A 15824-nucleotide genomic window follows, 5' to 3' on the forward strand; every position below is an offset into this window, starting at 1 on the left:
ACTGTAAATAAACATACTGTATTCCAGTGCATAGAATCTTTCAGTAGTTATTTATGTTTTGCTTTAGAAATAATTATTTTTACATGGTTTGTTGTGATGCATTTTGGCAAGCTTGGATTTTTCCTGTATGAAAATAAACCAAACTGAGGTCAAAAAAACTATTAATTGATTCAAACCAAGGCAAACAAGCTATAGGTGTGAAAAAGCAACTTTGTGTGGATAAATGAGCTCTTACTGATGTTAGTACGTTAGTGACACTATTTGGGGTATGTATTGGAGTCAGATGGGAGGTGAAGGCTTTTCATTTTTGTCAAAAGCAATTTGTTTTTATTTTTCCTTCCCTGTTACAATACACATCATCTTGTGTGGACATTTGGCATTTTAAGCAGTTCATACATGTTCATAACAAGTGCAATTTCACGTGTTAAACGTCAAACCAGTGTTAAAAATCCATTACAGTAAAAAACCTAAAAAAAAAAAACACAAACAGCAGTAGATTTAATAACACCCATATCCCAGAAAGAAAGGCATCAGATTGTAAAAACATCTATATTAGACCCAAATTCAATTTCAAATACTACCTAGAATGTAAAAAGAAACTCAAATTAAAGGCACATTAAAACTATGAGTAGTTTGTTACAGTGTTTTTTTAAGTGGTTTTATTCCAATAGCAAAAATTAGTCTAAAATACCAGATAAATAAAAACAATCTTAAAACAAAGCTAGCTATCTATTTAACAACAAAGCTGACAAGACTGGGCCAAAACATGTTGCTGTGCAGACCTGCTGGTAATTAATGACTTGATATATCTTATGTCATTTTTATTCAAAAGAACTCTGTAGAATCAGGTCCAGACATTAGGTGGGGTCACAATTTCACACATGCAGTGTACAGTCAGAGATATTCATGTCCACCCAGGTCCTTTAGGCTCACTGTCCTGCACTTTTCAGCACTTTCTTTGCTCCCAACACACCTGATCCAAATAATCAGCTCATTAGCAGCCAGTGATTAAGTTAAAGTGAATGTGTTGAAGCAGGTAAAGTACTACAGGATGCAGGACAGTAGGCCTCTCAAATAAGGTTTGAGAACACTGTACTGGGGTCAGAAAATAAAAATCTATTCCAGGATTTTGTTTTAACTGTCTAGATGGTTCTGTCCTAGCCGTGTCACCAACTTAAATAATTTTCTTTTAGGATGATATGCTGTCCTAGAGATAATTGTGATAAACAATATATTCTCATATTAAGATCATATCATCAATACACTGTTAATATAGTAGCGTAATAATGCAATCATTCCTTTTGCACAAGCATTGCACTTTTAATTCTTTGGAATATTTAGACATAGAAGTTGAAATGTATACTGGTTATCTGCAGATTCTATAACAAAAGGCCTTAATTTGTGTTAAAATATTTCTCCAACAGGTCTGAAAAATGCAGCAGACAGTCAATATAATTAAATTTTGATTTTTAAACTTTGCATTTTGGAATTTCCTAATTTTATTTGCATGTTAGCTTACAGTACTGATTTAACAGCAGGGTGAACTAAGCGGAACCTATAGTACTATCTATGCACTTTCACTGGAGCCTTACTTTTTAGATTACAAAATAGTCAACCAGTTTTACACAAATTCTGTTTGTGCAAAGCTGTTAATTTATGTTTTTTAGAAATAATACATTCTCAGACAATAGAAATGACAAGCTTATTGTAAAGTCCATAAACTTAATAATGTTGATATATTTTTATAAATATATATTTAATAATAATAATAATAATAATATATCATATATAATATATTAAATATATAACCTTAGTTAATAAAAACCAACAAAAATGATAGAGGATTATTCCACATATTGTATGATAACTCAAACTTAATTATCAACAAAAAATCCTGGAAGATATTTTTAAATTCTGGACCAATAATACACACCACTCTCTGACAGGATAAAATCTGGCTAATGTCCAACACAACTGATATGGACATTTTCGTTCCAGGACATAAGTTCTGGCCTTCTGTGCATGTGTGAAAATGTGTCCTGCAAAACGGGACCGTAAACCTGTAATGCTAAGAGCACAGCAGAATTAGCCTGAGGGCAGTGTGCTAACACAGTGGCAAGTAAAGGCCTGAGACACAGTATGTGAAACAACACAAACACACAGCCGTGGAACAATACTGAGTAAAAGTTTAAGGACGAGGGTGAGGATGAGGGTATTTTTGATGGTGTGAATAAATCATTTCATGGGGAAATGCAGAACTTTCTGTGAACACACACACCGCATCTGCAACAAAAGTGGTTCTTTGTCATGTTCTTAGTTAAAAACACCACAGCATGGGGATTTCCTCTCTAAAAACACCATTATTCATTCATATTTGAGCTTGGAACGAGAACGCCAAAACTATGAGCATTTCTAATTAAATATAAATGAAATATGGCTTTGTTTCCAGCAGTGAAGGCCACTGCTTTATTTTACAATTGAGAAGAGCACTTGAATGTGAAACTATTGAATGAATATAAGATATATAAAATATATATATCTTTTACAAACATGTTTATTTATACAACACATACTGGTGCTTTTAACACTCAAAGAACTCTTTGTAGCACCTTAATTTGTAAGGGTGCAGCTGGACAGTGCAGCTTTTACTGGTTGGCAAAGTTAAACGCAAGCAGGCGATTTAACTCTATGGGCCATAAGGCTTCGGGTAATGGCACAAACCTCACGAGGTTTTCTCAGTTAAACTGCCACACTGTTGAAATAAGGTCAACAAAAACACATCGGAACAGTGTGAGCTAAGAGCAGTAACAGCCTGCTCTGACATCAGCAGTTTCACAATGACTCATATTATATATAGACACCATTTGTGCAATCGGTGCTCATCATCGCTAGGCTAAAACATAAAAAAAAAAGAAAACAAAAAAACATTCAACAGTTTTCAGAAAGAAAGGCTGTCTTTCTCCAAACAAATGCAAAAGAATAATTCCAACCAATCAACATCAAGAAGTGCCAGGGCCAGTCAACGCACAGGAGCTCTCATTGGCTGCTCTATCAGGCCCCTCCCTTGCTCTGTGTCATGTGAACAGGCCATTGAAATGTCCCTTTTCTTGTAGCTTTGTATCAGTAGGCTGGGGGCTGGTAGTCACTGTCCCCCATTGGCTCCTGCTTGGTTACGAAGGGGGGCTGCTGGTAGATGTCTGGACGGCCGGGGGGAAAGGAGGGATAAGCAGATGCAGGGTAGGTAGTTGCAGGGTACGTAGTTGCAGGGTACGTAGAATTATGATCAGGAGGGACGTAAGATGTGGGGTATTGTGAGGTTTGATCCGGAGCGGATTCTCCGTAGTTCTGGGAGACCTCTCCAACACCCTGACGAAATCTCATCAGGGCCAAATACGTCAGTGCACCCTGTCAGAAGAAAAAAAACAATTATATATAAATATTTATTTACACATACGCTGAATAGCCATCACCAACTAATCCTTATTTCTGCACTCACTGTCCCTTTTTGTCAGGACCCCACAGAGCAGGTATTATTGGCAGCAGTGCTGCTGGTGTTTTTAAACACCTCAGTGTCACTGCCGCACTGAAAATAGCCAGCAAACAGCATCAGGGTTCATACAGGTTTTAACCAATAAGTTTCCATGATTTTTTCATGACTTTTCCATGCCTTCAAGGCAACTTTTCATGACCATATGATTTTTAAAACATCAGTGCAGACATGGAAAATAAAACAAAAAATTAACTAAAACTACAATAAAAATAGATTTTAGTAGGTTTAAAATGAATCGGATAAAATGTTGACACACAATCTTTAATAATAATGTGTGCCAGATCCAGAGAGCTTCATTGTGTAGTGCTAAATTACTGAATTAACTCTGAGCTAAAGTATTTGTGAGCTCAAAATAGATTTTCTCCATCGATAAACTAAAACTAAAAAAGATTTGTAGACCAAATTTCCATGACTTTTTCAAAATTTTCTGAGCATTTTTATTTTTTCAAAACCTATCCAGGTCTGGAATACATCAACAACGCAGAGCAGCTACAGACAGAAGAGTCTAACAGAGAGAAAGTGTGTGAACACGTGTTTAAAAACTCCAGGAGCACTGCTGTATCTGATCCACTCATACCAACATAACACACACTAACACCCAGTGTCACTGCAGTGTTTAGAATGATTAATCATCCAATAATACCTGATCTTCCTGGCCACTGAAGAACAAACACAGTGAAATGAGGATAATAAAGTAAGCAGAGAAACAGAAGGACAGTCTATAATTATAGAACTACAGAAGTGCTCCCATATGATGCTCCTTTAAGTAGAGCTGATAAAAATTGCAATGAGTGTAGAAACAGGCGTGAGGTGGTGTAAATGTAAAGACTGATGGGTGTATATTCTTCAAAAGTCAAGTTTGTCCCATTAATAATCATAAGAATATACAGTTTACAATAAATGTAATTTAATGTTAATGTTAAATCATATTGGTTCCGTTAACATCAGCAGTTTTCTTTCAAGTTCGCTGGAACTGCATACTTACTATGTACGTGACATTTCCCCTTTATGGGGAAATTCACGGGTCCTCATTCTACTTAGGTTTAAATATGTGGTAAAAGAATTTATGCACTTGTTTTCTATATATATTATTCATTTGATCATTTTTTTATCATTTTACTTTACTTTTACTATTACCTTTTTCTTTATTTAATATTTTATAAATTCTTTACATTTACATCTTTACAATTATTTTTCTTTTATGTGTCAATTTGTTTTTATGGTCTAATATATATATATATATATATATATATATATATATATATATATATATATATATATATATATATATATATATATAACATTGTAAATGAGGGTCTACCTAAAAGGTATTCCAGGGTGAAAATAAAGGTTAATTGATATATTTAATATAACTCCACTCTAGATATTACCTTTAAACAAAATGTACAGTCTAGTATACATTTTGAACATTTAGTGATCAGTAATAAAACAAAATCCTTTTAAAATACCAGACTGAGTTACTCTGACACCACGACCAGCTTGCAGAGTGTCATAGTGACCTCAGAATCCATGTGAACCACATGCAAAACAACAAGGCAATAAATCACAGCCGCTGCAGTTACAACACTTAGCCATAAGATAAGCACCACCTGTCTGGAGCCCTGTTCCTCAGCCTGTTGTTTAACCAGCATAAACTCTTCTGATGGCAGTGATTCAGAGGTAATAGTTTTGCAAGTTGTTCATTAATAAGCCCTAGATGCTCATGCTCCATTACTGGTTCACAGTGTTGTCCTTTCTTTGACCAGTTTGTGGGTATTGTCCACTGCATGGTGGTTATTATCGGCAGTCAACAGCTAGACATTATTACTCATCTCTTCCAGTACATGTGCTTATTTAAAAAAACAGCTGGTTTTTCAAGTTGTTTAACACATCTAGATGTAAATATGTTAGGGGTGTAACAGTAAATAAAAGGCATGGTTCATGAACAGAAACCTGTTTGCTTAATGCCAGGCATAGACCTGAGAGTTCCCCTTCATTTCAGAAGAAACAATGATTAAACAGTCTCCCAATACTTTTGTCCATATGATATATTTTACATATCAGTTCCTGAATAGTGCACTTTGATAATTGGGTGAAGCCTTAAAACATAGACTCAGTCAAATCAAAAAGTGGTCATATGTGACAGTGGGATTAGTACATGTTCTGGTTAGGAATTCAGCCTGCACCACAGAAACACAATCCAAGTCCAACATAGCACTGCATGAGTGACCTCTTAAATGTTGGGGTGAATCTGAATTTCTAATATCAATATGATTAATAAATTAATATAATTATTAACTCACAACTAATTTGTGTACCTACAAACACTTGAAAATGAATGTTCTTATTTATGGCATGCATACTGAATAAAAAAATAAAATAAAAGACCACTTCAATTTCTGCAACAGTTTCTCTGATTTGCTATTTATAGGTTTATGTTTGAGTAAAATGAACACTGTTGTTTTATTCTATAAACCACAGACAACATTTTTCCCAAATTCTAAACAAAAATATTGTCATTTAGAGCATTTATTTAAGAAAAAAAGATGCAGAGCTTTCAGACCTCAAATAATGCAAAGAAAACAAGTTAATATTCATAAAGTTTTAAGAGTTCAGAAATCAATATTTGGTGGAATAACCCTGGTTTTTAATCACAGTTTTCATGCATCTTGGCATGTTCTCCTCCACCAGTCTTCCTCTTGATTATGTTAGAGTTTTTAATAAAATCAAAGGTAAAATCAAAGAAACTCATAATTTTAAGGGGTCTTTTATTTTTTTCCAGAGCTATATATTTATATTAAAATATTGAATACTTATGGCTGAAAAACAAAGGACTCTTACCCAGGTGGCAATGGAGAAGAAGGAGAAGGCAATTATGGCGTGTACAGCGTCAGTGGGAATGCCATTGACGTCAACTGTGTTTGCCCACTGATTAGCCAAGACACAAAAACACACGAACCACAGAAATGTCCAGGCAGCTGTTCCAAAAAAAAAAAGGCAAAGAAAGAGAAACAGGAAAGTTTTTATTCTACAGTATGATGCATATATTTATCTTGAGATATCATTTATATTTTTAATCATAGAGAGGCTGTGTACAAAGCTATTGTCAGGCCTTAGTCAGCATTGGCAATAAAGTAAAGATTGTATCTTGATATTTACTTATGTATGATACACATGTATTGTGAAGCTTTTTAAATGTTATGCTTAATTCATTCTCCACTTCATCAAATTAACCAGGTATTACACTCTTGATAACATCCTTGATATTGCTAGAAAATTACACACCTACATGAGCATGCTCTCTAGTTTTCAGCCTCACTGACAAGATAACACCTCACAACTAATACAGGCGTGGGTGTCCTCAAGCCGTCCCCTGAGGTAACACTATCCCAAAACTTTTCAGCATGTCAGTGTAGTTCTATGTTGTTAATGTTCTAAATTCAAACAGATATAAGTTCCCCATTAAGTGCATGCAGTTAAAATGCTTTTTTGATTCTTTCATTTAAAACAGTTGAGGAAACTTTTAAGGTAAAGCTGTAAAGAACCTTGAATTATATGGTTCTTTGAGGGCTGAGATTTCATACTGAGAAATCCCAAAATGTTTCTATGTGCATGTATAAGAGCACTGAGCAATGTGTTAGTTTTTGGATCAGCCACTAGATTCTTGGAGTAACACAACTTGTCTTCAATGAACCATTCATTTTTTTACATTTATCATGCTGACACTTTGTCTGATGACCAGATTTCCATACAGTTCCTGAATATATGACACTATTGTCAGTATTGCTGGTGCGTGCTCGTACATGGAACTGGCTAGCTAATGGTTTCAAATGGTTTCTCTGATTTCCTCAGAATCATGGGACTCAATTCAATTACAGAGACAGTAGACACTTTTGTGAGGCACAACTATACTCTATACTCTATACCCTGGTAAGTCTTTATTTAAAACAACTCTTATGCTGGGGCTGCACAATATAGGCAGGATACACAGGACGTGCAATGTCACACAAGGCACATTTAATCAGACTCGACAGGGTTTTTCTGCTCGATTCAAAAGGACAATATGCACAATTAAATTTCCAATAAAAAGAATTTACCACAGGCAGTTTATATCTGCCCATTACAATTTTATTTGACTTTATTTTTGGATACACAGAGTTTTCTTCCAGAGTATTATTTAATATATTATCATGCTGGATCAATGACTTCTAGCAAAGTCAGATGCAAATCACACATTTGTTTAATATCACAATATGTAACACAGAGCAGGAAAACATCAATAGCGTGCAGCCCCAGCTTAAGCTTCCTCAAGCTCATCTATACATACCTGAAAACACCAGGTCTGCTGTCACCACACGCTTCCTCTCCTGGGCGTTACTCATCATGGGGAGATAAATGTCAACCATAAGGAAGCCCACGCAGGCGAGGAAGCCGATGATCCCAATGCCCACTCCATAGTGGCATGCTCCATCATTCTTGTTGAACACACACACCACTTGAGAATGGTTTGGGGGATTCACATAGCCTTCAGCTGTAATGGTGGCGAAAACCACAATGGAAAACACCTAGAATGGACAGGCAGGGAATTCAAAAGAAAGAAGAGGGAAGTGAGAAATTAAGATAGGTTCCACATCAAATCACTCGAGGCGAGCTACACTTGTACAATATAGTGGTGGGCGGCCATTGCTGCAGTGCCCAGGGAGCAGTAATGGTTAAGGGCCTTGCTCAGGGGCCCAACTGTGGTCTCCCGCCAAACCTGGGTATCGAATCCACAACCTTGTTGTCTATGACCCAGTGCTCTAAACACTGAGCCACCACAAGTGTATTCAAAATAAGTGTCCTGTTTTTTGTAATAACAGTCTCCACTGTCCAGTGAAGGTTTAGTACTAGATCTTGGAGCACTGCTGTGAGGAAAGAGTGTTAGTAAGTTAAGAATGTTGGATGATCACCACCCCACCACATCCCTAACTCCCCAATTGATTCCAATAGTACTGGGTGGAGCTTTGGACTGGAGTCCCGCACCTGGCGTTAGACATGGTGCCAAAGGTTCATATTTATCTGCTTAAAAAGTTTCTATTTTATCTCGATAAGGACTAGACAAGCTGTGTTTGTTAATTTGCACATCTGTGTCAGCAAAGGTTACACCTTAACTTAGCTGAATTCATTCATTAGAAGAAGTGTCTACACACATTTGGAAAACAGTCTACAGTTTTAGACACAGCAAATGAGAAAGGGGATTTTAAAGAGTTTATTCAGAAAATGCCATTGTTTCCATTTAGGCCAGTGGACTCCAACTGGGTTTCCTACACATTGTTTTAGCATAGCTTTGCTATAAAGTCATGACCTAAATACAAGCGGGGAGGAAATGGTGCATTCAGCCCTCAAGCAAACATAACTTTCTGAATTTACGGCAGGATTTTATCGTGAGTTTAATCTAAAAAGACTGGTCACTGGATTTGAATAACAAATAAGCAGCTATTTTTGCACTTTATGCAACACAACCCCTAATTCTATCACAATCTGGGTTGGTAGGTTTTTATTTTATACACGCCTCATTTAATATTAGATCTAAATGTTTAAATTAAACAGCCTAAAACCATTTGAAACTTTAATGAAATTCTACTTTTAAACCCAAACCGATTATCCCAAGTCAGAATGGCCATAACTGAAGTTAGGCTTCATTGTTCTTAGTAGAAATTCAGTCTACACAACAGAACACCCATGAGCTTGTTTTGTCCATAAACAAGTCCAAAATAGCACTGCCTGAGAGGCCCCTTCAAAAAGACTTCACCCATTCATAAACTCTCTGTAACTCTACAACTATTTCCTGCTCCAACACACTAACTAATCCAATAAACAGCAAATTATCAAGCAATTTATGTGCAGGCAAATATGTGCAAAACATTGTGTTCTCAGACCTTATTCATTCATATACTACCCTCCCCCTTTCCTTCCCAAAGGGAAGGAAACACAGAGGTGTAATCCCAAATTACACACTGCTCCCCAAATAGTGTACGAGCTGCATGTTGACGCTGTAGTTGAATGCCTCAAGTAGTTTACGATATAAGTAAGGAGGGTATTTGAGATTCAGCCAGAAACATTAATGTGTTGTGATGTCAGCATTTTCATAAAGCTCTGTTTTTCCATGTATATGCAACAACACTGAAAACAGATCTTAAAAAGAGCTTTTTATATCGTGTGGACGGTGGCCTAATGCAGACAAAAACATCAAATTTAAGTATTAAGTATCTGAATATGTGAACAGGGCCTCAAAGCTGGGTTTAAAAAAAAAGTGGATTACGTCTATAGGGGATGAACAATATTTGTTTAAATACATTTATGGGTAAACCATTAAATATATGCTAACAAAAGCTACTTCTGTCACAAAGTATTCTAAAAGGTATGATTACAACTAAATTGCCACACATTCTCAACCTTCCAACATTGTCAAAGACGTGAACAGAATTGTTCACAGAGGTAGTAAATTCAACCAAACAGCTGAAGACACTAAAAATGACACATGAAATGGTTATGAATACATCGCGTGATGATGACTGGAACATTGTTTTATGGTAGTTTTGAGATAAGATTTTGACCTAAAGTACATTTTTCCTCTACTCATGGCTGAGACATACATGTACAGACTGGTACATGGCAAAATATAAAGCATCTGAAAGCTGTGTAGTGTGAATTCTGGCTGAATATGTATAACCCACTCCTTGATAGGTGCCTCTGGAATAAAATAAGCAATGTTAATTATTTTATCTGTCAGTGGTTTTAATGTTATAGCCAATAGGTACAAACTGCACAGTATGACTGCAACGATTAGTGGATATGATCGACAATGTAAATTTGTCAACTACACATTTCACTGTTGATTATTCATTCATTTTTAACAGTGCCGCATTTCAAAAAAAGTGCTGGGGACAAAAGCGCAATGGGAGATGGGTAAATGGCTCACTCACAAAGGATACACTCAACTTAATCTGTGTCTCCAAAAGTGTCCAAACATAACAGATTACATATTTACTCACTAAATATCAGTACTTTTCACATTTAAACAACATCCAGACATTTAAGTGCATTTTAAATAATGTCATGTTCAGCTGTTTCTATAGTTTTTAGAGATGGAGGACATGGCAGAAATAATCTTTGTCTAATCGACTGATTGAGAAAAAAAAAAAAAAAAAAAAAATCAGATTAGTCGACTACCAAAATAATCATTAGTTGCAGCCGTACTGCACAGGTACAACTATGCAGCCTTACAGGTTTTTATAGATTATAAGGATGTGAGACAACCGAGCCTGAGAGCCAACAGCTGCAGGGCGGCCAGGTCATTAGATCAACAATTGGAGAGAGAAATGAAAGCACACAGGAGGGAGGAGGAGACATTAGACAGAAGGGAGATGCAACGAGGGAAACCGATGAAGCGAGCAGCTTGTTTTGTTTCCTCTCAAGATCATTTTCCAACGATCTGCAACCTGTTTCTGCAAGAGGAACCACAAACCTCTTCTAGCACACCCCGTCACACTGTCATGACTACGGCTGATGAGTGCTGGGGACTTTTTAGCAGTGACCACAGATCATCTCAAGTTACCTCCCAGCTGCTGTGTTTATATTTTCACCACCTGGTTGGACAGGAGAGGGGTGGCTGAGGGTACACCGTGTCCTTGCCCCAAGCATTTACACATTATTGCATTATCCCCAGTACAGCAGCTCACGTTATTCGCCTGACTGACCTAATCTCTGATCTGAGAGAGCTGTGGAAGCAGCATGAACGTGTGAAGATGCACGTTAACAGTGTGTAGAAGCTTATAGGGGATTAGAATTAAGTCAACAGGTGGGGAACCTCAAGGACAGTGCAGAGAGTGAAGGGAAAAAGTTCATGAAAGCCTAGACCACAATTCTTCTGAAATGCACCATATTTCTTCATTAAAAGGTGAAAAGTTTATTGTAAGGGATTAGAAATCAACAGGTCAAAAGGTGAAAACCTTAAAGGAGAACTCCAGTGTTAAAATGACTTGATTGAATGATAATGAGTAAGAACTTTTGTCAAATTTCCCACCTCCATTTGCCCCCAGCATTCCAAAATACGGAGCTTTTAGCTGATACTCACAACAGGCTTACAATAGTAGCGATATGGGGCATTGCATTGCTCATGCAAAGAAATTGCTCTTTTCACATTATTAACAAGATCAAAGTAGTTTTAAACTTCCTTGTTACAATTTCAAAGGCCCTGACATTTAATGTGCCCTGACATTTAATCTTAAGTAGTTCCAAAATCTTGAAATGAAGGCACGACAAGTCAACTGACAAGCAGAAATTGCTAAATTAATTTTGACAGATTGCAAAATTAATTCCAGGTGTTGCTGAAAGTGTCTGCTGGCTGTCTACATGAAAATAAAGAGCCTAAATAAAAACTAGCACTTTAAGCCTGTTGGGAGCATCAGCAACAAACGCTGTATTTCGAAATTAAGGGGGAGAATGGAAATGGGCAACTGAACAGAAGTCATCATGTTTCTCTACACCCCCAGGTCGATTTCACACCAAATATCTCCCTTAAGAACAGACTGGAGACAGAGTGTGGTTAGTGTGGCACAGTGGATAACACCACTACCTGCTAGTGCGCTACTACATATAGTCACCTACATCTGAGTGACTATACTGCGCTACACCAATAAGTCCTTAGGCAAGACTCCATTGGTCTACCTCTATAACAGGAATAACCATGTAAGTCACTTTGAGCAAAAGTGTCAGCTAAATCACGTAAATGTAAAGTAAATGTAAATGTAATGAAAACTGGTGGGAACAGGTTCATGAACTATTTCAACACCCAAATTCCTTCCAAATGGTACCAGCTGAAAGTCAGAATCCTATCCCATGCACATTTGTACAGGATTGTGAGGACCGCTCAACGCTAGTCACAGGGTGTTGTGGAAAACCCCCTAAAATCCCTCGAAAAGAGGAACAGATTCCTTGCACATCAGTCTCAAACAACCTTAACAGTCCTAAACAGGTTTTTACTGTGGATTTGGCCAAAACCAAAAGGTACAACATGGTCAGTTTGAATAAAACCAAATTAAATGGCCAAATCCTCTTTTTAGACTCACTTCTTGCTCACTGTTCCTCTTTAAGAGGAGTCTGACTGGTGTTAAAAGTGTTTACAGGACAGGGCTGGTCATATGCTGGACCCCTCAGGACTGTTCCACGTGACTGTGGATGACGTGTAGTGTGTCCTACAGAGCCCACTCAGCTTCTCCACTTTACAGAGATGTTTTTTTTCAATAGTTGTAGACTTTTAACTGGATAAAACTAGTTTTAACAGATTTAAACTAAAGCTTACACACATGCACACATGACCTTCTTTATATGACGTTTTAGGCCTGTATAGGGTAGCTAAGTTGGTTAGTTAGAATGCTGCACTCACTCACTGACTTTCAGAGAAACAAAACAACAACAAACAAAATGCAGCTCCAGAAGCTTCAGACACAAAAACATCCTAAAGCACAGTCAGCAGAACTTCTCCTGAGCTCAGTCTAACAGTATTACCCTGGGTTTTAAACAGAAAAACTGAAGAGGAACACGGTGAATTGTTCAGTTCCCCAACTCTTACTCGTAACTTGGTAAAATGTCAGCCGTCGTCTCTTACCCAGCTCAGGACTCGGAGAATCGTCTGCGGCTGCTTGATAAACTTCACGAAGTCGAAGCTCCCGCCGGCTAAAGAAGCTCCGTACACGCTGGTCTCTCCGGACTCCATCTTTTCACAAACTGCGGCCGAGTCTCAGCGCTTCTCCCCGGTAAACACAGCCGAAGCTCCTGACAGAGGAAACGTCGCTGGGTGGGTTTTGTTCCACTCGTCAGCGAATCGTTTTTTTGAACCGACTCTTTCGAATGAAGCGCTTATTCAAAAGAGTCGGCTCAAATGAATCGATTCGCTGTGAAGCCTTGAATTATTATTTTTATAATAATAATAGTGTGATATGTAACTATAGCATATATACATATTTTAAACACATGTTTATTCATTATTATGTGTTGAGATCTGTCTTCTTTAGTAAGTTGACATAAATTAAACAGAATAGAAAATATCACAAATCAGAAATAGAAAGGTCGAAACTGGATTTTGAATAAACATATGATGGTGTATAATATACAAATAAAAAATGTTGAATTTTGCTATTGCACCAAATTTAATTGTTGGACATTAATAATCTACATTTATTTTCATTCGGAGATATACGAGTGACCCACATTTTTGGTGTATTTGAGCATCTATAGACATTGATTGAAAAAAAAAAGATATATATATATATATATATATTTATTCACTAGAAACAACAGAGTAAACAGCAATTTAGTTATTTAATTATTACAAGTATACATAAATAGGTATAAGCTGTTTTAAAGCAAACAATTAACTAACAAATGTATAAAGAAAAAAGTAAGATAATTAAAAAAACTAATATACATCTAAAAGGATATATTTTTTTAACTTTTATATAAATAAAACAAAAACATAATACAGTTTAAAAATAAATAAAACAATATCTAAAACGTAAAGTAATTAAGATTGAGTAAAACAAGTTTTAGATGTAAATTGGTTAAAAGTATTTGAGCTAGTTCCATAACTTATTCACAATTCTCCTAAACCTGAAAATCACTTTAGTTTAAGGGGATGGTGAAGATGGTAACGCGTCTAACTGATTTAAAACTGAATGATTGAATCTTAAGTTTGATTTACTGAAACGGGCGATTCGAGTGAATCAGTTCAGTAAACTGAATCGTTTGTCTACAGTTGGTCGTTTCCTGTAAATGCTGCAGGGGGATCTTCCTTCACTGGAAGTCCCATCAGTACGAGACCGAACACATCTCGCTATTTAGAGAGACTTCAGAACTCAAAAAGTGACTAAGACACAGAGGATTATAACTTTTAGCTTCCCTCACTAACTCTTTAAATCCCTCTGTAAAACCCAGGCTCCCTCAATTTACTGTCACTCTCCACCTTCCGTACTCCTCTACAACCCCTGGCAAAAAGTATGGAATCACCAGTCTTGGATGAGCACTCCTTCAGACATTTCATTCTGTAAAACAAACTCTGATCAAAAACATGATACAATAATAAGGTCATTCCAAAGTGCAACTTGTTGGCTTTCAGGAACACTCAAAGAAATGAAGAAAAAACATTGTGGAAGTCAGTGAATGTTACTTTTATTGACCAACCACAGGGAAAAAAATATGGAATCACTCAATTCTGAGGAAAAAAGTATGGAATCATGAAAAACAGATAAACAAAAGATGATTCAAAATACATCACTAGTATTTAGTTGCACCACCTTTGGCTTTTATAACGGCTTTCAGTCTCTGAGGCATGGACTTGATGAGTGACAAACAGTATTCTGCATCAATTTGGTGCCAACTCTTTGATAGCAGTTGCCAGATCAGCTTTGCAGGTCGGAGCCTTCTTGTGGACCATTTTTTTCAATTTCCACCACAGGTTTTCAATTGGGTTGAGATCTGGACTATTTGCAGGCCATGACATCGACTGAATGTGTCTTTCTCCAAGGAATGCCTTCACTGTTTTTGCCCTATGGCACGATGCATTGTCATCTTGGAAAATTATTTAATTATCTCCAAACATCTGTTCAATTGAAGGGATGAGAAAACTGTCCAAAATGTCAATGTAAACTTGTGCATTGATAGAAGAATTAACCACAGTCATCTCCCCAGTGCCTTTGCCTGACATGCAGCCCCATATCGTCAAGGACTGTGGAAATTTGGTTGTTTTCTTCAGGCAGGCCTCTTCATAAATCTCACTGGAACGGCACCAAACAAAAGTTCCAGCATCATCACCTTGTCCAATGCAGATTCTTGACTCATCACTGAAGATAACTTTCATCCAGTCATCCACAGTCCATGATTGCCTCTCCTTAGCCCACTGCAGTCTTGTTCTTTTATGTTTAGGTGTCAATGATGGTTTTCTTTTAGCTTTCCTGTATTGAAATCCCATTTCCTTTAGGCGATTTCTTACGGTTCGGTCACATACATTGGCTCCAGCTTCTTCCCATTTATGCTTCATCTGTTTAGTTGTACTTTTTCGGTTTTCAAGACAAATGGCCTTAAGTTGCTTGTCTTGACTCTTTGATGTCTTTCTCGGTCTACCAGTACGCTTGGCTTTAACAACCATTCCATGCTGTTTGTATTTGGTCCATATCTTGGATACAGCTGACTGTGAACAGCCCACATCTTTAGCAACCATGCGTGAAGAGTTACCTTC

General features: G+C 37.0%; 1 protein-coding gene across 1 annotated transcript; it reads right to left on the reverse strand.

The window, feature by feature from the left end:
• Window positions 1–298: 298 nt before the first annotated feature.
• On the reverse strand, window positions 299–13421 carry syngr2b (synaptogyrin 2b). Its single transcript, XM_007246104.3, has 4 exons — window positions 13200–13421; window positions 7878–8115; window positions 6392–6528; window positions 299–3405 (listed from the first exon to the last, which is right to left on the reverse strand). The coding sequence occupies exons 1-4, from the start codon at window positions 13305–13307 to the stop codon at window positions 3121–3123; spliced, it is 768 nt and encodes a 255-aa protein (XP_007246166.3). The 5' UTR covers window positions 13308–13421; the 3' UTR covers window positions 299–3120.
• Between the last annotated feature and the right edge of the window lie 2403 nt (window positions 13422–15824).

Source organism: Astyanax mexicanus, chromosome 16 (assembly GCF_023375975.1).
Source record: "Astyanax mexicanus isolate ESR-SI-001 chromosome 16, AstMex3_surface, whole genome shotgun sequence".
NCBI lineage: Eukaryota > Metazoa > Chordata > Actinopteri > Characiformes > Acestrorhamphidae > Astyanax > Astyanax mexicanus.

Bases quoted from the DNA above. Each gene is read 5' to 3' on its own strand.
- syngr2b (XM_007246104.3), bottom strand. From the start codon at position 13,307: ATGGAGTCCGGAGAGACCAGCGTGTACGGAGCTTCTTTAGCCGGCGGG. The intron at 6,529-7,877 runs GTATGTATAGAT...TTTTTGGAACAG, and splicing joins AGCAGACCTGGTGTTTTCAG to CTGCCTGGACATTTCTGTGG. The intron at 3,406-6,391 runs GTAAGAGTCCTT...TTCTTCTGACAG, and splicing joins TCTTCTCCATTGCCACCTGG to GGTGCACTGACGTATTTGGC.